A 25887-nucleotide genomic window follows, 5' to 3' on the forward strand; every position below is an offset into this window, starting at 1 on the left:
AACTCCTAACAACCCCACACCATAATCCCCCCTCCACCAAACTTCACACCTGACATACACCTGAGCTGCACTCGTTCCCAGTCGCTTCCACTGTTTTAATATCACTGTGGAATATTTTGTAGTGAGGAAATTTCAGGACTGGGTCACGGTACCACAGTGCTGGAGTTCACTGAGCTCCTGAGAGCTGAGACCCATTATTTCACTAATGGTTATATAAGCAGTCCCAGCTTGACTAGCAACTTGATTTTATACACCTGTGGCCATTTCTTATTATTTTTTTAACAGTACAGTGATTTTTATATCTTTTATCTTATTGTTTGCTGTGATTGGACAGTTATTAAAGTATATTAAGTACTAACCAATCGCAGATAACAGGGGGAGTTCGAACTCGCCCAACAAATCAAAATCCAGGGGGCGAGGCAGTGCAGACCAATCACGGCGCAGGAGGGCGGGCTTTGTCTGTCTTTCGTTCTCCCCGCGCGCGCGTGGGAGGGTGAAGCATCGCGGGACTGGAGCGGAGCAGCGGGTGAGTAGCGTTGCCCATAGCAACCGCACTGCTATTTACACGCGTTTACTAGTTACTACGTTAACCTACATTAACGATTATATTAACGATGTTTTTAACGGTAAAAACGGATAAAAACAGCGTTAAATGACTTCAGGAATACGTTAATGAACGTTTTTGTGCAGAGAAACAGCATTCCTTCAGTTTTACACCTGGTAATTTGATTGAAAGTAGCAAAATATTGATTTTGTTTTTAATCATATATGAGAATATATAGTTAGAATGGTCTTATATCCAACATATTACAGTTCATATATCATATTAGTCAGTCTGTCTTTATTTATGTCTTTATTTATTTTGCACGTTTACAAAACTTGTATCTCATATAACTTAGTCATGTATTTATTTATGTGTGAAATAGCTTTTAAACTTGTAAGTTAAATCAATTTACATATATAAAAAATATTTTGCATAATGCTATATTATGTAAAAAAATATTTTTATGCATTTTTGATACATGTACAGTACTAGTGAACACTTTGGACACAGCTCTTCTAATTCAATGATTTATTGTTTTATTTAAGTTTTATTTTTAATTGTTTTATTTGAATCATATATAACAATATATATGACATATATAACAAATATAAATCACATGTCATAGTTAATCTATATAAACCAATACATAAACAAAACAAACCAAAACACAAAAATAAAAATACAAATACGACCTATAGTTGTATGCTAGATACTAGTACACAAATTTAGACACAATACATACAAAATATAAAGATACTATGATTGCCTAGTTAAAGTTCAAGTTCAAGTAGTTTTATTATCAATATTCAATATGTACAGGACACACAGAGTATTACATTTGCAGTGATAGTAGACTAAAGTACAGCAAAATAAAATATAATAAATATGAAAAGAATGACACTGGATGTACAATACAACAAGGATGCTGAGTGAATGTGTGCTGGAGGCAGGATGGGGAGGGGGGTAAAGCAGGGGTTAAATCTTTTTTAGAAACTTAAAAAGAAAATGTATGACTGCTAATTATTATTAGCAGACATGTAGACAGGTATTCATCTGCTCTCCTTATGCTTAAGATATTTTTTATTTGTTTTTAAACCTTTTACTATTAGTCTTAAGTATTGGAGGAGGCAAGCAATTCCACTCTTTAATGGTTTTGTAAATTACTGTTTTAAACAGTTTTACTGGTTTTTGTTGAGTATATTGTTTTATTAGTTTCTCTCTCTCTTATTTGTTGTAATTTATCATAAAGACCTACTGGATATTTTAGAGTGTCGTCCTACTACTAAAAACTACTTTTTACTGACTTACTGAAGCACAAAATTGGTTTGGTAACCTCATTGAGCTTTGAACTTCATAGCCAGGTGTATCCAATCATGAGAAAAGGTATTTAAGGTGGCCAATTGCAAGTTGTTCTCCTATTTGAATCTCCTCTGAAGAGTGGCATCATGGGCTCATCAAAACAACTCTCAAATGATCTAAAAACAAAGATTGTTCAACATAGAAATACCTTTTCTCATGATTGGATACACCTGGCTATGAAGTTCAAAGCTCAATGAGGTTACCAAACCAATTTTGTGCTCAACTTCTTCTAAGAAGTTGAAATGTTTACACTGTACTGTGTTTTTTTTTTTTAACATTTAAACAATTTAAATGTTATTATAAATCTATAGGTTTTGTACTTAAGTGGATCAGTAGAATGTTGTTCTTGGTGAAAGGGCTATATGGTGAAGAACCTCTGTATGAGATGTTTATTGTGATGTGAGTTGGATGGAGAGTGAGTTTGGTGATTTCTGGACGTTATGAAACTCTGGTTCTGTGTGTAAAGTGCTCTGGGCCTCTGTACCCGGCCTGTGTTTGATTTGAGATGTGGTCCCAGTAGAGCCGGGTTAGTGGAACTGGGACAGAGGCTCATCTTTCTCATGGCGTTTTTGGGAATGGAGCTTATTGAATTAAAGACTGTGGAGGAAAAGGTCTGTGAGTTGAGAGTTCCTAGAATACTGTACTCTGAGGGCATTTTTTTTTACACATTGTGATTGGTCTGTATAGTCCAGTTAGTTTTGGTTTCACACGGCAGTTTAGTGATTTACTACATCCTGTCATCCTTATATAATTCTACCTCCCTGCCACCTGCACACCCTTTGAGTGCAGGTGCATCTTGCGGTAGGTAGAATGAACATAACAGACTGCCATTGGATTCCTTTTCTTTCTGTTTATAAATAATCTACAGTTACAGTAGATACAGAATCACCAGTGTAATCTGTTCTACCCATACTGATGAGTGACACACCTGCACACCGGGGGGGGGGGGGGGGGGGGGGTTGGGGCCTCCTCCGACACATGTGAAGTTAGTCACCCCCTCTTTTTTTAACTGCTGCTTTCAAAAGTAGCATCACAGCGCTAACGCTCACAGACGCCTTGTGCTGATCGACATCACCCTAGGAGTGATGAAGGGGGAAAGTGCCATCTACCCACCCAGAAAGAGAGCGAGGCCAATTGTGCTCTCTTGGGGCTTCGGCAGCAGATGGCAAGCTGCATGACCAGGATTTGAACCTGTGATCGATCATAGTGGCAGCATTTTAAATCTATGCACGATGAATTTGTTTACTTGCAGAGCTTCCTCCTTGGTTTGATTTGCTTGCACACAAGTAAAAACTTAAACTCATCAAAATGTGGCCCAACAAACCATGTGAGTGTGTAGTCTCTTTGGATTGGTCAGAGCTGTCTGGTGTGGGAGCAAGAAAGTAAATATAGCAAGAAAATCCTGCTCCAGACCAGCATGTATATCTGTGCAGTGTAAAGCTGCTTTAAAACTGGAGTTGCACATGCATGAGTAGCGAGCTCTGCACATATTACTTTAGTATGTGAAAACAGCTTAGCCTGGAGCAGCAGAATAGACAGCATTTGTTCGTAGCTATGGTAATTATGTAGGTAATTAATCAGGTTAAACTGCACCTGAACAGCTGTTTAGCTCGAATGCATGGGGAGAATATTTGATAGTTGGTTTCAATCGAGGTCGGATCACATTCTCATCACAAATAGAACCACTCTGTAGTTTTGGCGCTTGGATCTTGCGACCAAACTGAGACCACCTCCTCTCGCAGGTCTCGGTTTGGTTGTTTTAGTCCGCACTCGAGTACGATTACTGTTTTTACACCTGCTCAAATGAACAGCACTAAGGGTGCCGTTTTAACTGGAACAAATAGTGCTGGTGTGAAAACACCCTGAGTCAGACCAAATTTTGGTTCTTTGGTCCGTACCTTTGTTTTGGCATCTTTCACACCTGCTATCTTGATTCCAAAATGGAAATGATAAATATTGATATTAATGTGTAATTTGATTATCAGTACAGTAAGGCTCCTCCACTCTTCCTTTCACTGTTAGTAAAGTCCAGCTATTTTAAATGATCCTACCACACACTGGCTTTATCTGCGTCCAAAATTCCTCAACCCTGCATGGAGCAGATCACTGCAAGGCTGCGGGGGATCCTCAAATATTTTTCCTGCAGTCGGCCCAAGAGCAGCAGCTCTAAAGCCCACAGGAGCCTCGCTGGGGGTGGGTTTGTGTAAATGGACCGTTTACGACATTCACATCTGCCCTGCTTTATTACACTTTTTAACTTTAATACTCGTACAGATAGCTGTGTTTTACATGAACAGCAGGAACAAGCATAGCATGCTACTCTGGCTAACAGTGAAAATAATCTAATAGTCTCTGATTAAAGCAGCATTTCCTATGATTTACGTTTTCTTGTAAATTTAAAACAAAAGTTTTCAGTTTTGTAGAAGCAGACATTAACTACCACTAGTTATGATCCAGATGGACTAGCAGTTGTGTACAACAATCAAAACTAAGGTGAGAGCAACCTGCTCAGATGGAAAGGGGTATTGCTTTGGTTGTTACTAACATCTACACAACAGTATTTCATGAATGAGCAAAATTAACCCCTTAAATTTGACTGATTTTTCTTTATAAATCATTGGTTGTTCAGATCAGCAATTTCAGTTAAATATATCATACCGCAGATGAACACAGTGATGTTTGAGAAGTGAAATGAAGTTTATAGAATTTACAGAAAGTGTGCAATAATTCTTTAAACTTTTTGCACCCTTGTCGTTTTATTGATTTAAAAACCTTTAGCACTAATTATTGGAACACAAAAATTTGTTTAATAAGCTTATTGACCCTTGACCTACATACACAGGTGAATCCTGAGAATTATGAGAAAGGGTTAAAGAGCCAGTTGCAAGTTTTTCTCCTCTTTTCTCATCTTCTCTGAAGAGCGGCAACATGTGAGCCTCAAAACACACAACTCTCAAATAACCTGAAAACAAAGATTGTTCAACATCATGGTTTTTAGAGGAAGGATATAAAAAGCTCAAATCTCAGAGATTTCAGCTGCAGTTTCCACTGTGAGGAACAGAGTGAGGAAATTAAGAACCACAGACACAGTTCTAGTTAAAGACCTGAAGCTGCAGAACAAGAAAAATCTCAGATAATCAGAGGAGAAGGATGGTGAGAACAGTCATAGTCAACACACAGACCTCCAGAGCTCCAAACACCTACAACATCATCCTGCTGCAGATGGAGTCACTGTGCATCGTTCACTATTCACTATGGGCCCTTTTCACATTTCCGGGTTTGGAATGCGGAAGTAAAAAATAGCAGGGTAAACAACGCGTGTAGAACGTATAGACGAAATGGAGCAGCATAGGAAATGCTACTGCAGCGAGCCTTTCTGCTCAAATAGCAAACGCAAACAACCAAACCTGAGTTTCCACGACTTTCCAAATGTCACACGTTTACGCGGTAAATAGATAAGAGCAATTAGGAGAGAGGAAAATGCCACATTTACGGTTCTGCGCGGCAGTACATATGCGTGTAGCCAGCACTTCAGGCCGGATGAGCTATATGTCAAAGCGGGAGGGAACAGAGCCAGGAATCAGTTTCACCACGATTCGCCTGGAATAATTTTGGGAGTCGATATGAAAACCGCCTGACACCCTACGAGAGGGCAAGTACTCGTCTCGGTTTGAACACTGAAGCTGCCATGGGACAGAGAGACGAGGAGGACCTGAAGCTATGCTAACCGAGCCAAGCACGATTACTGCCGTCCACCGTCTCCTGGTGAGTAATTTTACAACTCTTATATCCATTTACACAATAAATACACAAGCCAGCTACCTAAATATCCATTTGAATAATTAATAATTACCTGAGTAATAGTCTCAAGACAGGATACCTACCAAAATAACATTGGAGATACAATATATACTGAATAACCGTATAAACTTACAATTCATAACTGAATAAAGTCTTAATAAGATATAATTATTTGGATTAAGTCTTAATATGCAATATTTACTTGAATAAAGTTTAAACTTACAATTAATACCTGAATAAAGTCTAAATATGCTATACTTATTTAAATAAAGTCTTAATATGCAATACTTACCTGAATAAAGTCTACACCTACAATTCGTACCTGAATAAAGTTTAAAATTGAAATACTTATTTGAAGTCTAACTTGCCTAAATAAAGGCTAAATATTCAATATTTACCTAAATAAAGGGTCAATTTGGCATGTTTACCTGAATTACTGACTTGTGTCCGAGATATCATTTGTTGTTTAAAAACTTTCCAAGCACAAGTATGGTTTATGTATTATACCAAAGAATACCAGTATTTGTTAGCTAAACATAGCACAGTAAAATATACCAGTTTACCTAATTAGTAATTGGTGTACAATATAGGTCAATTCAGAGTTTGACTTAAATTTTGTCAGATTATCTGTCAATATAAAACTAAGCTAATGTATTTTTTCCCCCCTTTTGTTGCAGGCAAAGTGGACGCTGCAGCTGCACGAATAAGGGAGCTGGAGCAAAAAGTGATTGAGCTGGAGAATTAAATAAAACAGCTTGCAGACCAACCTAGGCTTAACCATTTCTGCTCAACTAAAGAAGAGTTCCACTTTTTCCACACAATTTTCCTTGACTCAGTACAAAATTCTGTCTAAATATTTTAGCTTTAACTTACCATGTGAGCTTCATTTGTTTTTTGTATTTTTAGATTTTTTTAATTTGAGTGTTTTATAAATATAATAAATGAAATACATTTTAATCCTCTTGTCCCAGGTGCTTTGTATTTGTTTTATCTGTAGACAAAGTCATAGATGATTTGGTTACGACTGTATTCACTAGGCATACCATTGCAGGAAATACAATATTCTAAATATACAGTTTAAACAATATAGCTAGTTGTCAGAAATTATGCATTTTTTGAAGCACAACCAAAATGTTATGTTTACCCAAAATATCCTGATTTTTAAAGTTAATTAAAATGTAAAATAGTTCCATGACACCCAATACAAATAGATTGATTCAGTAAACAAAATGTCAATGAACTGAAATGTTTTCTTGCTTGTTGCTGGCTCTGCGCTACATAAAAAGACAATTCAAGCAAAGAATACAAGTTTATTTAGAAAATTCCATATTTCCACAAAAAACAAACTATAACAGAACATGCTGCTGGGAGAGAGACTGTTTTAAAGCCCATGGTGCTTTAATGGGCAATCTGATAAAGCAGAGCAATAGTATGATTGGAAAAGGCCTTCCCCGCAACACTTGCACGATGTCTTTATTACCTCCACAGGATCTGGGTGGTATGAAGTCACCTGTAATGCAAAGCACAGACATACTGTCAGCTCTGAGAAACATTTTTTAAACGGTACAAAAAGCACCAAATGTTCATATCTATATTTAAGCCATTCACAATTACTACTACATCTTTAACCTCTTGGCTGACCCTAAACAATCTACCTGAATAAGTTAACCTCCTAAAAACCAAGCAAAAATTTAATATGATGGACAAATTAACACTTGACCTTCACATTCTACATTCTAAGTGGTTGGTATATCTGCTTCACTACAGACGACTAACTTTGGCCACTGGCTTAACCTACCTAGTGGGAAGCTAGCAACACATAGAATCATCTTAGGCTTACCTGAACTGTTTCACCTACGTACAAGATAACTAGGGTTAAATGTGGTTTAATATATTTTTTTTCTCCCTGTCGATTAACTTTCCTAAACCACCTGCACTGTGTTTGAAACTGTATATACAAGGGAAAAACAGTTCTGTCTTCTATCCAACTCAAAGCCTTAAATAAGCACATCAGATCCTGGGCAGTAGCTACAGTAATGGTTAAAACAGAAAAGAAAACATTAACTAAACAGCTACTTAGCATTACTTGACGTACTGTTGTCTATCTAAGTTAGCAAGCTCGCTAGTTAGCGGTAGCTAACCTAACTGAATTGGAAGCCTCGCTAACTTGTATAAAAATAACTACTTACCCTCAAAATTAAAGATGTATTCCTCGACAAAAAGCTTGTAATCCTTTTCAACCTTCGATATTTTCGCTACTGATACCTCATCTATAATCAGTGAGATGTCGGAGAAAGAAATCAATAGAAGTTTGTGCAGAGACAGCAGTGAACTCCATTCTAGCGCCGCTGTGTTTACCCTGCTAAACCAAACCGGAAACACGTCATCAAGCTCTGTGAAAAGGGCCCATTCAGTGCACTTTACACGAGGAGAGGCTGTATGAGAGAGAAATGCAGAAGAAGAAGCCTTTTCTGCGCCACAAACAGAGTCGCTTGAGGTAAAGCTAAAGCTAAAGAACATTTGGACGAGCAGCTTCTGGAATTTTGGAATAAGGTTCTGTGGACTGATGAAGCTAAAATTTGTAGAGTTATTTGGAGGGCGGTTATTTATGCATGGAAGAAAAAGAACACAGCATTCCAACACAAACACTTTACTGCTCCCCACAGTAAAATCAGGTGGTGGTTCATCATGCTGTGGGGCTGTGGGACCAGTGCAGAAACTGGGAATCTTGTTAAAGTTGAGGGTTGCTGTGTTCATCTGCTATCGCCAATGATTTATAAAGGAAAATCATGAATATTATCAGGCGTCCTCAATTTTTTTCCATTTTTTCATACCACTGTTAACTGTTAAAAAGTGATTTTCACACAACAATTTATTCATGATAACCTGCATTAAACGTACTCGTCCACATACTCTGTGCAATCACACATTCTCACAAGAGAAGTCCCTAAATTCCCTAAATCTACAAAAACTTTTTGCTTTAAAATGGTGTTCATTCGGTCATGCTAATTTTACTGAGTTTGATTTAAAGAAAATTAGCCCTTACAGATTTTCAATATGCTCGGCGGGCAAAAGTACGAAAAGTGCAGAAGTAAAATCAAGGGTATTAAAATTAGATTATCCTGCTTTTGTTGGAATAACTACCTCTACTTTCCAGGGAACCATTTCCGCTTTTTGGACTAAAAGCATTGTTATGAGGATTTGATTGCATTCCGTTTTTAAGATTTGAAGAGATAATAAGGTGAGGATGTTGGAGCAAATGATCACCACCCACCTAATCATTAAATCCTCAGCCCAAATCCTCAGCTCATCCCATTGAAAAGTATTGGAGCTCCATCATTACAGAGAACACAGTTCCATTGCTTCACAGATTAATAGCATTAGGTATGGTGCCAATAGGTTCATGTTTGTCTATCTGCTTCAGATGGTACTATTCTATTGGCAGTATTTCTGAACTACAGCACTAGAGAAGCTGTATTTGTGTGCATTTGCACATCTGTATATTATGCAATGGGTGCAGGTTAAAGTAGCTGAGGCAGTGCATCCATTAGAAGGGGTGTCCACAAATATTTGGACATGTACTCTGTAGTTATGTGGTTATGTTTGGTTGTGTATCTGGATCAGAACAGCACTGACTGAGAATCTGTGAGAAAACTCGAATGAACACAGATGGCAGGAAATTCCACTGAAATGACCGCGGCCCAGTCCAAACCGCCAGACACGGACCGAGCTTCCTCTAAATACACTGAGTGGACAGTACACACACACACACGCACACACTCAGTGCTTACGCACCCATCACATCTGCCAACACACTGGCAAACACACAGTTTTACAAGGCCTCCGTAAAACACATCCTGTGATCAGTTGTGACGTGGTCTGTGGATAAATTGACATGGTTTGGAAAGACCGAGCTATAAAACAACACAGATTATACATCATTATATAGTATATAAAACTACAATAACTGACAAAAATAAATAAATAACGCACACAGTCATGTAGTTCTATTTTAGGCAGATATGTGAAGGTCAGTCAACTCTGAAAGTATCCTTAAAGTATCCTTAAGTGCAGTTGCAAAGAGCATTAAAAAGAGCAACTGATGAAACTGGCTCTCATCAGGACTGCCCCAGGACTAAGTTCATAATGATGAACTTAGAAAAGACTTATTGGGCCCTGTAGAGAAAGCCTTTGCAGGTTTTAACAAATGTGTGTTAATTCAGTATTATTATCTTTTCTTAGTAAAAACAGAACCATCTTTATTTAGAGCGCCTTTTATTGCTTGTTTTCTTAATTTACAGTCAATTATACATAAATTAGATCAAATAAAAGGACAAATAAATAAATATATTGTCAGATTCTGGTTGTGAAACTTGATATATAGTTGTGAATCCAGCTGTTTTCCATTGAAAGTGTATATTCAGCTCTAATTGCTGTTGTGTGGAGCTTTTGCAGTATTAGAGGAGATGAATGCTCTGGATGCGGAGCTCAGTATGACCAAACATTCTCATAAAAGCAGACAGACGTTTATGCCTCACTTAATTACGGTTTTATTTTCCGCTGACTTTCGCACGGCCAGCAGCTGCCAAACACCTGCTAATAACTGATCATATACATCTAGTTATTACACACTGGCTTCATTATTGTCCCGAACACACACTTTTCTGGCGCAGTAAAAATGTCATCTTAACTAAACAAATATAATAAACAGGATTTCTTGAAGTTTTGCTTTTTTATTGAAATAGCTCTGCTTATTGAATTCTCATTTAAACCCCCTTCCACCCCAAAAAAATGACGTAGCCCGAGGCTGGGAAAACCAAGGAAGTACAAAACCTATATATGGTACTCTTTTAAAAAGTGCTCTTAAGTATTTGTAATAAATTTGCTTGGTTTATTAAGTGTATGCTCGTTTTTAAAGGAGAACTTCGATGTAAATTGGACTTGGTGTAGTAAAACATAAAAAAGAGTACTAAACTTAATTGTTGAATAGCACACTTATTCTCCCGCAGTTTTCCGAGATCCATCCCAATTTTTTTGCAGTTTTTAAGGACATGCTTTAGAATGGATGATATGGGGCATATTTTTTTACCCCTGCAGATAAATCGCTAATTTTTCACACCGTTATCTAAGCTCAAAGTAGCTCCACAATTAATTGGTAGAATCCAGATAGGCCTGCCATTTAAAACGAGGCATTAATAACAAAAAGCTTATTAAAAAACATTGTTTACCACAAATAGCATAACCTAATCTCTTTACTTTAAATGTGAGGGCTCTCTGGATTGTACCAATGAGATGTGGAGCTACTTTGAGCCTGGATAACAGTGTTACAAGCAAATGATCTATTATCTATTATATTTCCACAGCTATCTTTTTGGTCTAGCAGGTGTGGCATAGTGCTTAGAACATTCACCTCCCAGAGCTGGGGTCTTGGGTTCAAGTCTCTTTCTGGGTGGAGTTTTTATGTTCTCCCCATGTCTGCGTGGGTTTCCTCTAGGTGTGTGTTCAAGTATGAATGTGTGAATGAATGTATGCCCAGATATAGATTTGCACTCTGTACTGGGTCAACTCTGCCTAATGCAGTCCTCCAGGTGGACAGTTGTTTCCGGTTGAGAGTACGCTGTGCACGATTGGCTGCTTCTTCTCACTGATGTGTTTGGATGAGTGCTAAGAGTATACATGTTTGTGTGTAAAACATGTTTTTAAAGTGTTCTTGGGTGTCTAGAAAGGCGGAATAAGTGCAACTTTATTCGTTGGTGAATTCAGCAATTCATTAATTCAATTAAAAGAGGTGGTTTGGATCCGGAGCTGCTTAATTATAGTGTTTTTTTTTTTTACGTCTGCAGTATGTGTGGCACCTGAAATTATGTTTGGTGTTGTAGTTTTTTTGGGTTGTATTTTTCCACCTCCAAAGCAACTACATGGCATCAGCCTTGCAACACCATAGCAACCACCTGGGATACCATGGAAACAGCATAGCATTAGGTGGGCTTTGTTTGTTAGTTAAACTGAGGCTGTAGAGTGTTCAGACGTATCCTTTTAGAACATGAATACTGACCATTTCATATTTGATTATGATGCTTTTTGTCAAGTGAACAGTTTTCCCTCACTGATAACAAGGCATGATGCATAAATAATATCCCAGCTAACACGTTTTGCGTTTAGCTTATTCTTAAAATGTTCTATCTTTCAAGTTTTATGTTTTGTCTTATCTGGGGAGCTGTCAACTTGCGGTTTTTGAGGCTGGTAACTCTGTTGAATTTATCCTGTGCAACAGAGGAAACTCTTGCTCTTCCTTTCCTGGGGTGTTTTAGACTGACTGACCTTCATTTCTTAAAGTAATGTTCTTTACTTAGTTGAGTAGTTGTTGCTTCTCATAATCTGGATTAAAACATTACTCAAATATTCACTATTCACTGTATACCTGTAACTCTACCTCTTCACTACTTTACTTTAACTGATGCTCTCAAACCCTTTATTAAGAGACAAGAAATTCAAGTAATTAACTCTTGATGAGTTCAGCACAGCTGTTAACTGAAAGCCTGGATTCTAAATTATTCCATGTGCTTCCTCATAGTTTGGATGACTTTAGTATTAATCTACAATGCAGAACATTTAAGAATAATGAAAAAACACTAAATTTAAGCTGTATCCGATGAATCTTTTTGACGTTCCTGGAACATTTTTTCTGTAATGTTACAGACTAACCTTCCTGGAACCTTTTTAAAACATTGCTGAGGGTTTTTATAATGTTCTTTGTTAGCTGGGATTAGCGTTATTAAGGTTATAGTGCACTGTGTTAACTGACCTCAGCACAGGTCGGCGTCAGTGAGCTCACAGAATAATCAGAACAGTCTGTCTGAAGCAGTGAGTGCTGACTGTTAGATACGTCTGATTAACGGTCCACGTTATTACGATATTAAATTACAGACATTTCTCCACTCTGCCTTTCGCCCTGTACGTTTCCTCAGGCCAGACAGCGCTCCTAATTAGCCGTGTTGCTAACGCTGCTGCTGACCGAAAGCGCTGCATTACTGGAAGCATCGTAAAGTGGTTTACTGTAAGTCGGTATGATGGGGAAAATAACCCATATGGGATAAAAGTAGACTGTGGTAATTGGTGTGTAGCGCTCACTCCTACACAGATGGGACAGATGTTACATATGGAGTTAGCATTTAACAACCTAAAGTTATTACTGATATATTACTCTAACATTACTGTAAAACTAGCCATACATTACTTAAAGACATTTTCATGAATATAATATATTTTCATGAATCATAATATATTGAATCATAATTCTGTTCCAATAAATATGTACTGTGATGCTGCTTATTGATGTCACATTGATCTGACACATATACAGTGTCATGAAAAAGTTTGGGCACCCCTGATAATTCTCATGATTTTACTTTATAAATCATTGGTTGTTCGGATCAGCAATTTCAGTTAAATATATCATATAGCAGACGAACACATATTGAGTGATATTTGAGAAGGGAAATAAAGTCTATAGGATTTACAGAAAGTGTGCAAAAATTCTTTAAACTAAATTAGGCAGCTGCATAAATGTGGGCACCCTTATCGTTTTATTGATTTGAAAATTATTGGATCACAAAAATAGTTTGGTAAGCTTATTAACCCTTGACCTACATTCACACAGGTGAATCCAATTATGAGAAAGGGTTCAGGCACTAATTGCAAGTTTTTCACAATGGTTGCATGGATTCCAGTCAATATCAGCAGATTCCTGAGAAAAATGTTGAAGAATCAGTGAGAAAGTTGAAGTTAAAGTGCCGGGGCTGGATACTTTAACAAGACGACGACCCTAAACACTAAACACTAAACACTAAACACTGCTCAAAATCTGCTAAAGCACTAAAGCATTCATGCAGAGGAACAAGTACAACCTTCTGGAATGATCATCTCAGATCATCTCAGTCCCCTGACTGAATATTATTGAACATCTGTGGTAAGATTTAATAAAGCAGGCTGTAACAAACCTGACTGAACTGGAGATGATTTGATGTTTAGTAAATATGAATGATCCAAAATACCTACAACCAGAAACAAAAACAGACTCTAATTGGAAGCTATATGAAGAGTTTAGAGGCTGTTATTTTTTCTGCAAAAGGAGGATAATATACTGATGTCATTTTTCTGTTGGGGCCCAAATTTAAGCACCTGCTTAATTTAGTTTAAATAATTATTGCACACTTTCTGTACATCCTATAAACTTTATTTCACTTCTAAAATATCACTGTGATCATCTGCTATATGATATATTTAACTGAAATTGCTGATCTGAACAACAAATGGAGAAAGAAATTAACCAATAAAGGAAAATCATGAAGCATCAGGGGTGCTCAAAATTATTCATAACACTGTATAGGAGGAGTCGAGTACTTGATAGGTGTTCATATGAGTTTATATGAACAGGAATGGGATGATTGGTCTTCCAAATTGGGGAGAAAAATAAAAAGGTGTAAAATTAAAAATATTTAATTTAACCTCCTCTGTTCTCATCTAGGTTTTTGGGGACAAAAGAAAGATTCTTTACATCCGGAAAACATGGAGTGATTTATCCTCATCACAAGAATTCAAACAAGACCATCCATCCCACATCTTTCACCCCAGAGCACTATTAGCAACGAGATGGGGCCGACCAGACTTGGACCTGCAGCTTTACAGCTGGAAAAGTGCAGCTTTTCTAGCAACGTTTTAGACCAAGAGCAGCTTCCCCAGTATCCCCTGAACTCCTGCAGCCAGCACTGCGTCTCCCATTCACTTCCCATCCAGAGCGTTAACATGAGAACTTGTGAATCCAAGACTGTAGTGCCCATCGTTTCCAATGACGCCATTGATTTAGCCTCTATCGTCCAATTGACTCAGAGATCAGTAATGTACCAATGCATCAGTGAAGTTCAAGCTGACTTAGACTGCAGCCTTCCAGGCCGAGGTGAGCTTTCTGAAGTCACCAGCATTTCCACTCCTTCACCTGCATCCTTCACTCCTTCCTACTCCTCCAGTCCGTGCTGTGATGGATCCAGTCCACAGCTGTTGGGTTCTCATTGTTCTCAATCAATCTCTACGTCTACAATTCTCAGGAACTTCAAGAAAGAACCTGGAAGTACGTTTGAAGTTTGCAGTTGCCCTAAGAACAAGGATGTACTTTATCATGTCAGACCTGAACACAGCTGTTCCAACACCTGTGCAGACTCAGCTAATGAACTGGCCAATCAGCTTCAAGCTCAAAAAAGTTCAGGAACTCAATCTGAAGAGACTTGCACCACGATTTTCAACCAAACAGATTTAGGACTTGCACCCGAAGAGAAGGAGGTGAAATTATTCTCTTGTACTGAGCAGCCATGCCAGTGGATGGACTGCCGGGCGTCTTACGTGCAAAAAGATGAGCTGGTGAGGCACATTGAGAAAGTTCACGTGGACCAGCGGAAAGGAGATGATTTCACTTGTTTTTGGGCCGGCTGTGTTCGCCGCTGCAAGCCCTTCAACGCCCGCTACAAACTGCTCATCCACATGAGGGTCCACTCTGGAGAGAAGCCCAACCGGTGCATGGTGAGTTCCTTCAGAAACATTCTAGCAAAGTCATTAAAACACTAAAATAAACCTAAATAAACATAAATAAAGTCAGTGACCAGTGAGAGTGTCTACCTGTAATTAACTCTATATAACATTAGAATAAACTTAAATAAAAATAAAGTGAGTGGTTAGTATAGTGTGTGGTGGTCTGAGGATTGGGCTTGCTGGTGTTTGGTGGTCTCTATCTTTGTGGCAGTGTTTTAGAGCTACAGTAAGGAGCAGCTGAATCAGCAGCAGAGCAGCTCAGGACTGGCTTTGAGCCGACCTCCGATCACTTCAGCAACTGTACACACTCTGGATACTGCAGTGTTTCCACTGCTGTTATTTGGAATAAAAGCTGATCCTCCAGCTGCAGCTTTATGTGTTTTATGTGCATTAGAATCAGTGTAGCCTTTATAGCTTAAACACATGTAAAATAAAAATAAAAATCTGCTATCAGAGGCACACTGCTGCTGCTGCAGCTCAGCCAATCAGCTCTCCCTCCTGCCCTGCCTCTAAACCCATACATCACCCAGTGCCCCTCCCAAACTATTCCTCACATTTATTAGCCCCTTTAATCTTTTAGGTAATCAGGGGGTTTAGTGCCCCTTTAACATTATAGTTTTTGTGTTTTGTGGATTTAGAGGCATCTCTGGTGAGAGTGTGTAATTGCACAGAGCATGTGGGTTTCATTTTTTAAAGGAACAATATGTACTTAATAATCGCCAGTGATTATTACTTCACTCAAATACTACAAAATCTCAATTTGCTATTTTCTATACATGTCTCTGTGATATTTCAGGGTTTCTATGGGTATTGCTAGTGTACTTGAGCCATGCTCACATATGTAATTGGGAATTACATGATGCACATCGACATTTTATTATTTATTTACCTTCTGTATTTTTTTTTACACACCAAAGATTTGGTGTAAATAAGAGAGTGTTATACATTGTATTGTTTTAACTTTTTTATTACTCTTGTTTATCACTGGTCAGTTGAATTATGATTATGAGAGTTATGAAACAGGAGGGTCAAATACTTGAAAATCCCCAAATCCCACAGGATGCATTTATAAACACAGGCCCTGGAGGACATTTCAGACGTATGACTATAATACAGTTATAGGCCAAGAATGAACAATTACCAATCACAACACAAACAGAGAGATAGAGTTATAGCGACAGAGAGAAAGAGAGTTTGAGAGAAAAAGAGAGTTAGAATGTGAGAGAGAAAGAGTGATAAAGAGAAAGAGTAACAGAGATAGAGTGATAGAGATAAAAGTGATAGATAGATAGATAGATAGATAGATAGATAGATAGATAGATAGATAGATAGATAGATAGATAGATAGATGAGAGAGGAAAAGAGAGACCTAAAGATAGACTGATATTGAGAGAGTGATGGAGAGAAAGAGTGAGAGACATAAAGTGATAGAGAGTAAGAGAGGAAAAGAGAGAGTTAGACTTATATAGAGCGATAGAGTGTGTGAGAGAAAAAGAGAGATAGAGTAGAGAGGGAAAGAGATAGTTAGACTGATAGAGAGATAGAGAGTGTGTGAGAGAAACAGTGATAGAGAGAAAGAGTACGAGAGAGAGAGAAAGAGTGAGAGAGATACAAGAAAAAGAGAAAGAAAGATAAAGTGATAAAGAGAAAGAGTGAGAGAGATGCAGAGATAAGAAAAAAAATTGAAAGATAGATAGATAGATAGATAGAGAGAGTGTTTGAGAGAGGAAGAGAGAGACCTAAAGTGTGTAAGAGATTGATATTGAGAGAGTGATAGAGAGAAAGTGTGAGAGACATAAAGTGAAAGAGAGAAAGAGATTAACAGAGGGAAAGCGAGAGTAAGACTTATATAGAGCGATCAAGTGTGTGAGAGAAAAAGAGATAGAGTGAGAGAGGGAAAGAGATAGTTAGACTGATAGAGAGATAGAGAGTGTGTGAGAGAAACAGATGATAGAGAGAAAGAGTAAGAGAGATAAGAGAAAGAGTGCTAGAGAGAGATAAAGTGTGAGAGTTATAGTTAAAAAATTATATATATATATATATAGAGAGAGAGAGAGATAGATAGATAGAGAGAGATACAGTGTACGAGAGACAGAGTGATAGAGAAAAACAATGAGAGAGAGATAGATACAGTGTGGATGTGTTAGATTTAAAGAATGATAGAGAGAGAGAAAGAGAGAGTGATGGAGAAAGAGTGGGAGAGATACAAGGAAGAGAGAGAGAAAGATAAAGTGATAGAGAAAGTGAGAGAGATACAGTGTGAGAGTTATAGTTAAAAAATTATATATGTATATATATATATATATATATATATATATACAGAGAGAGAGAGATAGAGAGAGAGATAGAAAGAGAGAGATACAGTGTGGAAGAGTTAGATATAAAGAATGATAGAGAGAGAAAGAGAGAGAGAGTGTGAGAGAAATAAGAGTGTGTGAGAGATAAAGTAAAAAAAAATGATGGAGAGTTTTGAAGTTAGATTCAGGCAGTTTTTATCTGTAATATATATAGTTGTATAGTGAAGCGGTGTGACATGTGAAAGGGTCTGTGGGAGGAGGATCTGGACCGGGCCGCTGTGTTTTAGAGCAGCTGCTGAAAGCCAGGCTGAGCTAATGATAAAGAATAAGGGCGATGGAGGGCTTTGATAGAGCTGTGTTTAATTTACTCCTCGTGAGGAACATGGGAAATGTGTTTTGTTTGCTGTAGCGGTGAAGAGAAAAAGAGAGAGAGTGAGAGAGAGAGGGAGAGGGAGAGATGTGAGAATGTCGAAATGCTCTCTCGTCCGCAGGGCTGATTAAACCCACATGTTCCCCTGTTCTCCCCCCAGCAGCTCTTCCCTCGCTCTGCTGTCGGGGTCCGGAGGTGTTTTAACACCCTGCAGAAGTTTAACAGTGTTTCAGTGTTTAGAGAAGTACAGGTTCAGCTCGTGTTCTCTGATTAATCTGTGTTTATTACTCAGTAAACACACAGCAGAGTTTAGAGCGTCTGATCAGCATTAAGCTCATGTGAAACATAAATAAACTAAAAGTGTGTAATGTTACACATCAGCAGCTGCATCTACAGCACCATTACACACTCCTACTGTGGCATATTATCAACCATACAATGTGTAAATATGTTATATTATACAGTACCATTCAAAGGTTCGGACACAGTTTAAAACACTTTTTTTCCATCATTTATTTTTTCTGCATTCTGCATTCTACATTAATAAAGTCCAAACTATGAGGGAAATCCTATGGAATTATATAGTATTAAACAAACCAGAATATGTTTAATATTTTGGATTCTTTATAGTTGCACCTCCTGCTTAAATGACAGCTTTGCATATCTTGTCTGGATTTTCTTAGTTGATTTTATGTGGTAGAGTCATCTGAAATTCAGGCTTTCAGTTAGCAGCTGTGCTGAACTTTCTAAGAGTTAATTACGTGAATGTCTTGCCCTTTCTTGCCTTCATCATCTAATCCATATTGTGGCAAGAACTACTCAACTAAATAAAGAAAAAAAAAACGTAAAAAAATGAAGGTCAGTCAACTGAAAAATTGTAAGAACTTTGAAAGTATCCTCAAGTGTGGTTGCAAAGACCATCAAAATCGCTTGAAATGATGAAACTGGCTCTCATCAGGACTGCCCCAGGAAAGGAAGAGCACAAATTTTCCTCTTATTTTAATTGGTGTGACACCATATAATTGTGGGTTTAATCTATATAAATGGATCGCTTTTGCACCAGAAGATATAAAACAAAGCAAACAAACATGGCCCCCGTTCTTATCATCATGCAAGATGAGGTGGATTAGCAAAGATAGAAATCAACCCCAAATATGGAGGCAACAATAAAAAAAAATCATGTGACTGAAACCGTAGAATGAGTGAGTTATTTTAAATGAAGTTCAGTGTGTGTGTGTGTGTGTGTGTGTGTGCAGTTTGAAGGCTGCAGTAAGGCTTTTTCTCGATTGGAGAACCTGAAGATCCACCTGCGGAGTCACACGGGTGAAAAGCCGTATATTTGTCAGTTTCGCGGCTGCATGAAGGCCTTCAGCAACTCCAGCGACCGAGCCAAACACCAGAGAACACACCTGGACACGGTACACACACACACACACACACACACACACACACAATCGCATACTACTCACTAATACTATAAGACTGTAGACTATATATTTGTCGTAATAATGCAGGTTTGGCAGATAGTACATGCCAAAAAATAGTATTTAAATTTAGTAGTAGTAAAATTTTGTATTTATATTCCAGCCCGTTTCCATCATTCTCTTCCTAATATTATTCCATACCTGAGTAGCTCCTCCCTTTTTGTTTCACACTGCATTGTGGGATAAAAGCCTCCATTGGAACCACATATTTAAAAACAGAGCATTTTTTGATTATTTATTGTGGATATTTACACGGCCAATTACCCAACCCACTCATTAGGACTCCTATCACTAGTGATGCCCCAACACACCAGGAGGGTGAAGGTTAACACATGCCTCCTCTGATTCATGTGAAGTCAGCCTGATGCAGCATTGCCGATACATCAGCTTACAGACGCCCTGTGCTGCAGACATCACCATTGGAGTGATGTGGGGAGAGAGCGCCATCTACCCACCCGGAGGGAGCAGGGCCAATTGTGCTCCCTCTGAGCACTGGAAGCTTGATGGCAAAGCTGCATGAGCGGGGGCTCGAACCTGCGACCTCCTGCTCATAGTGGCAGCGCTTTAGACCGCTGGACCACTCGGTGCCCCTTTATTGTGGATATTTGAGTATTCACTTTTTTGTCTATGCTGCATAAATACCTACACACATGAGTTTTTTTTCATAGTTTAGTTTAAGTAAACTTGTAGATCATATATTACAATGTACTACAGTATCTAGCCTCAATGTTGTAGGCTGTAAGAGCAAGCATCATTTGCTTTTTTTTTGCTGTGCTGCTAAATCTGTGTTGGCTGTTTGCTATACTGTTCACTACACTATACTGTAGCATTTTCTTTTTCTATCTAATTTTTTATTAACACTTAAAATCTATATTTTAGTTAAATAAAACAAAAAAGAAGGCCAAATAAAAAAATAGATTTTATTCACCTGACTTTAGAATTTGAATAGAATTATTGTTCAAAGTATAATAACTTCAAGTTTTAAGTTAATTCAAGTTTTAATTAATTCAATTATTTGATTATTTTTAGCTTATTCATTTTTACAGTGTTCTTACTCAGACACTAGTTAGTGTTAGTAATTAGTACACAATTGGGACGCAGCTTAAATCCCTTTAAAGCTCAGTGAGTTTGCTCTGTTTGTGTTTTTCCTCTGTCTGAGTTACTTTAGGCCTCTGTATTTCAGCACCTGCTCTGTGCGCTCCTGTGTTTCTGTGTTTCCTCCTCTCTGAGCTGTCAGATCGAGTTAACGAGCTCAGAATAAAGCAGAGCTGGACGTGTTGAGCTGTCAGTTTTTCCGAGTCGGACTAAAGCCGTTAAATATTGAGGGTTTAGTTTTACACTCCTGTTGGAGAAAGAAATTACACGCAGCCTAAAGCTCATATCTCCTTTCACTTTAATGGCCGGAGGCTCCGGACGCTCGTCTTTCTGCACCGTGAGCACAGTGTGAGTTTCACACCGGCTAATAAAACCACAGAGCTGCAGATTTACCCAGCATTCCCCTCCACACCTCACTCAACACCACCCACAGCCACCTACAGCCAGGGGATCAGAGTATACAGAGCTCGATCTCTAATATACTATAGGGTAATGCTTATATATGTTACGGTTGGGGTAGGTGTGGGATCCAAGTGCAGAGCAGATATGAATATATAAAAGGATATATATTTATATATATTTATATACTTATAAGGATATAGTTCTATTTTGTATTATTTAGTTCTAGTTATGGATTGGGATAATAATTTGAAATGTGTTGTGCTTAGGTGAATGTTTCTCCAAGGAGACTGGAGAATGAGTGGGAAAAAATCCCCAACAAGAGGTGTGGAAAAAAAGGCGGGAAACAGAACAAAGGAAATGCCACAAAATGGCTTGTACCAACAAAAGACAGCTTTAAACTTCAAATAAACCAAACTAAAACACAACCAAACTTAGAACTGGCTGAGCACCGCTCAGTCCTCTCTTTATGCTCTCTTTCAAGATATTTTCTTTTCTTTTATTTTATTTTATTTCTGTGTGGCTTTCTTTTCAGATCTCTTTCCTTATTTTGAGACCACCTTTTTTTTTTTCTTTTATTTTCTTTTTGTGATGCTTGCTGTGATCACTTTCCTTTTTTGAGATCACCTTTTATTTTATTCTCTTTTCTTTTCTTTTCTTATACCCTCTAGTACCGGTCACCCCTCTGTGAAGGTGCAACAGTGAGGTCTGGTTAGACTGAGGTTTAAATAGGGTAGTGCACATGTGCAGCTGGTTGACACTAATCACCGCCGGGGATTCTGGGAGTTGGAGATTTGGGATCCCACTCTACCATTTCTACCAGTCCCCCTGCTGGCAGCCCGCGGTGCAGCACTGCCCATCACAATATATTTGAATTAGACACTTTACACACATCTTTATACACGTTTATCTTTGCAACTAAACATTTAGTTATGCCTTAGATGCTGTATTTTTCGCACCGAATTATAAGGCACACTATTAATAAACGTCTATTTACAGGTATATTTTCATATATAAGGCGCACCGGATTATAAGGCACAAATTTCGGCATTAATAAGAAATAGAGGTGTTGCCGTGTTTCCCTTCTAATTTAGCTTAAGTAAACAAAACTGTAATTCGTAAAAAATATATAGTTTAAATTGAAACGAGTGCTGCATGTTATTCTACACAAATGTATCCCCTAAAAACTGCTTATTTGGGTGAGTAAAGCACTTTTATTTATTTACAGTAAGCTTGGATTTCCAGATTTCCACTAAGGCTAGCTGCAGCATTAGCATTAGCAGCTAATTGCTAGCACTAGCCGGAAAGCACTACACTGAGTGTTCTGGTAAGCCAGGGTGATATAAGCTAATGGTTCATCCCACGCAGCTTGTTTTAGCACAGTAAGTTAAGCATACAGACTATAGTCAAATAATTTACCTCAGAAAAGTGAAAGAGGTAGCGCTTAGCGCGGTTAGTGGCTAATGCTAATACTGCTCCAGCAGTGCTAGCTAGGGTTAGCAGAAGGCTACATGCCGTGGCGAAAGTTCCAGCGCTTAGCGCGGTTAGCGGCTGATGCTAATTGAAGCAAACTGAAACTCCTGTATAATGCTACACTTCAGCTGAGTGGCTTTACTGACTAGTAAAATTTGTACATAAGGGGCACTGGATTATAAGGCGCACTGACGATTTTTGGGGAAAGTTAAAGGATTTTAAGTGACCTTTTACCCTTTTTACAATTTACACAGCACACACAACACATAATGCTCTTCTATTTCTGTAGTTATTTTATATTCTTATGTTTTATTTTATTGTGTAGGTCTTTAGTTGCATATGTACACTATATATTGTGTAATATTATTCCCTGAGGGATTAAAAAACCCAACACACCTGTTATACTGTGGGTCAAATTGACCTTTAAAGTTAAAAAATACAGAAAAATGTTTTTAATAATTAATTTATTTTAGTATGAAAACATTTCTATAGAGCTTTATTAGTGTTATAAATATGTAAATACAAAATTACTAACTAGATTTGTTAATTTATTTTTACACACATACTCTTCCAGTCAGTTTGATCAAGTAGTGTGAGAGATTTTTTGTTTTAAAACGGTACAGATATATTATTATTATTATTATTATTATTATTATTATTATTATTATTATTATTATAGCCAAATTATTGTATGTTATATGTTATATTTAGTACATGAATAGACTATGATCTGAAAGGAGTGCAATTTTTGATAACAATAAATATTGATTATATTTATAACTAAAAAACTAACTCTAAGTAAAAAATTAACTTCCTAAATAAATGCAGAAACACTGCTAATGTGATAACTGCAGTGATAAATGTTGGGGTTTAAGCTTCCGTTACTTGTTAACTACATTAGCTGTGTAGCTCCAGTGCTAATAGACTTTTTTCACACTTCCGCGTTTGTTAATAATATGTTGTAATAAATAAATGAGGCTACTGCTCGTACTAAATACACCAATAATTCAGTTAAACACATTTACCAGAGTTTATATTCTATCAGGATTAATCTGTTCAACTCCAACTGAAAAGCTCTGCTTGTTATGTGATATTCTAACCAGTAAAGCGTTCACTCCACTTTAGATGGATTTTTATTAGTCCTGTAGCTTTACTGTAAAACTTCAAAAATTAGGTCTAAGCTGATCATCTGCACTTGCACTGAAATAACAAATTCCTATTTTTTTCTGAACTGTTCCTTTATTCGTTGCCAGTAAGACTCTGACAGCTTCAGCAGAGCCTGGGCTGTAAATCTGTGTGGAAAACATCTGTACACAGTGCTCAGTGTTATCGTTCTGTAAATCTGTGTTATTAATATAAACCATGTGGTTATTCCCAGCCTGCAGACGGCACGTAAGTGTTCTTTAATAGAAGTGAGGAAGCATGAGTGCATGACTGAGGATTTCCTTACCCCTGTCCGTCTTCACCGTCTCCTTCACGCCTCTCCCGCTGCTGAAAGCTGCCTCCGTTCACACCTGTGTGTTTGTGATGGTGCTGTGTGATTATTTTATATAAAGTGTGTTAAGCTAGTACTGCATGCAGCTCATTCACATTTCATACTGCATGTATTTACAGATCGCAGGTGCAGATACTAATATACTAATATTTATAAACTCCATCACTGTATATCCCATCTCACCTTCTCTACAGGCCGACAGATGTGGGAGCTCCTTTTACAGCTTTGTGTCATTCAGAAGATAATAATCATTTGGACACACTTTATCATTACAAATATGAAACTAGCACATGCCTCCTCATACATACATGTGAAGTCAGACTCTGCCTCTTTTTGAACTGCTGCTGATGCAGCATTACCGAGTAGCATCACAGCGCTAATGCTCGGAGGAAAGCACAGCGACTCGGTTCTGATACATCAGCTCACAGACGCTTTGTACTGATCAACATCACCCTAGGAGTGATGAGGGGAAAGAGCGCCATTTACCCACCCAGAGAGAGCAAGACCAATTGTGCTATCTCAGGGCTCCAGCAGCTGAAGGAAAGCTACATGAACAGGATTCGAAACAGCGATCTCTCAATTATAATGGCAGCGCTTTAGACCGCTGGACCACTCAGAGCCCATTTTCCACATTTTAATATAATAACACAAATCAACACAACCATGGAACATTATAATGCATTCATTATATTATAAACTTATATTATTCTATTATACAATAACAATGCTTAAAAAATACATTATACAATGGGAAGTTGTGGCCCAACAATTAGAGTACCTGGCTATGGATATTATATATATAATATATATACTATTCTGGAAAAAAATAAGAGACCACTTCAGTTTCTGAATCAGTTTCTCTGATTTTGCTATTTATACGTATATGTTTAAGTAAAATTAATATTGTTGTTTTAGCCTATAAACTTCTGACAACTTCCATCTTCCTCTTGATTATATTCCAGAGGTTTTCAATTTGGTAAAATCAAGAAAAAACATCATCATTAGGTGGTCTCTTAAAGAAATATTCTGTGACCTCTGACAGAAGCCGTACGCCTGCCAGCTCCCGGGCTGCACCAAGCGCTACACTGACCCCAGCTCCTTACGCAAGCATGTGAAGAGCCACTCCAGCAGAACCCTGACCACACTCCACCAGGTAACATTCTAACAGGTAACACCTTACCAGGTTACACACCACCAGATTACAAACCACAAGGTCACACACCGAAGTAACATTCCACCAGGTAACATACGACCAGGTAACACCACACCAGGTTACACACCACCAGATTACAAACCACAAGGTCACACACCGAAGTAACATTCCACCAGGTAACATACGACCAGGTAACACCACACCAGGTTACACACCACCAGGTAACACCTTACCAGGTTACACACCACCAGGTAACACTCATCCAGGTAACACTTCACCAGGTAACACTACACCAGGTATCACACCACCAGGTAACACTCCACAAGGTAACACCACACCAGGTTACACACCACCAGGTAACACGACACCAGGTAACACTACACGAGGTAACACTCCAACAGGTACCACGCCACCAGGTAACACTCCACCAGGTAACACTTCACCAGGTTACACTCCACCAGGTAACACACCACCAGGTAACACTCCACCAGGTAACACACCACAAGGTTACACTCCACCAGGTAACACTCCACCAGGTAACACTACACCAGGTAACACTACACCAGGTAACACTACACCAGGTTACACTTCACCATGTAACACTCCACCAGGTAACACTACACCAGGTAACACTACACCAGGTAACACACCACAAGGTTACACTCCACCAGGTAACACTCCACCAGGTAACACTACACCAGGTAACACTACACCAGGTAACACTACACCAGGTTACACTTCACCATGTAACACTCCACCAAGTAACACACCACCTTTCCATTTCTAGTGTTCCCATAATCCAACAAATAGTTTTCCCAGTACCAATATTATCACA

At 38.2% G+C, this 25887-nt stretch overlaps 1 protein-coding gene and 1 long non-coding RNA gene across 4 annotated transcripts in view; one reads left to right on the forward strand and one right to left on the reverse strand.

Moving 5' to 3' along the window:
• Positions 1-470: 470 nt before the first annotated feature.
• LOC103044599 (zinc finger protein GLIS1) overlaps positions 471-25887 on the forward strand; it is a 35381-nt gene continuing 9964 nt past the window's right edge. For all 3 annotated transcript variants that reach the window (XM_022669852.2, XM_022669880.2, XM_022669916.2), the window contains exons 1-4: positions 471-526; positions 14232-15277; positions 19210-19371; positions 24942-25052. In XM_022669852.2, the coding sequence (XP_022525573.2) occupies positions 14357-15277; positions 19210-19371; positions 24942-25052 (1194 nt within the window). In that variant the 5' untranslated portion in view covers positions 471-526; positions 14232-14356. The remainder of the gene's footprint in view (positions 527-14231; positions 15278-19209; positions 19372-24941; positions 25053-25887) is intronic.
• LOC125782620 (uncharacterized) lies at positions 7001-8113 on the reverse strand. Its single transcript, XR_007425343.1, has 2 exons — positions 7894-8113; positions 7001-7214 (listed from the first exon to the last, which is right to left on the reverse strand). It is a non-coding gene; the product is annotated as an uncharacterized LOC125782620 (long non-coding RNA).

The sequence above is a fragment of the Astyanax mexicanus genome, chromosome 18, assembly GCF_023375975.1.
Source record: "Astyanax mexicanus isolate ESR-SI-001 chromosome 18, AstMex3_surface, whole genome shotgun sequence".
Lineage (NCBI taxonomy): Eukaryota > Metazoa > Chordata > Actinopteri > Characiformes > Acestrorhamphidae > Astyanax > Astyanax mexicanus.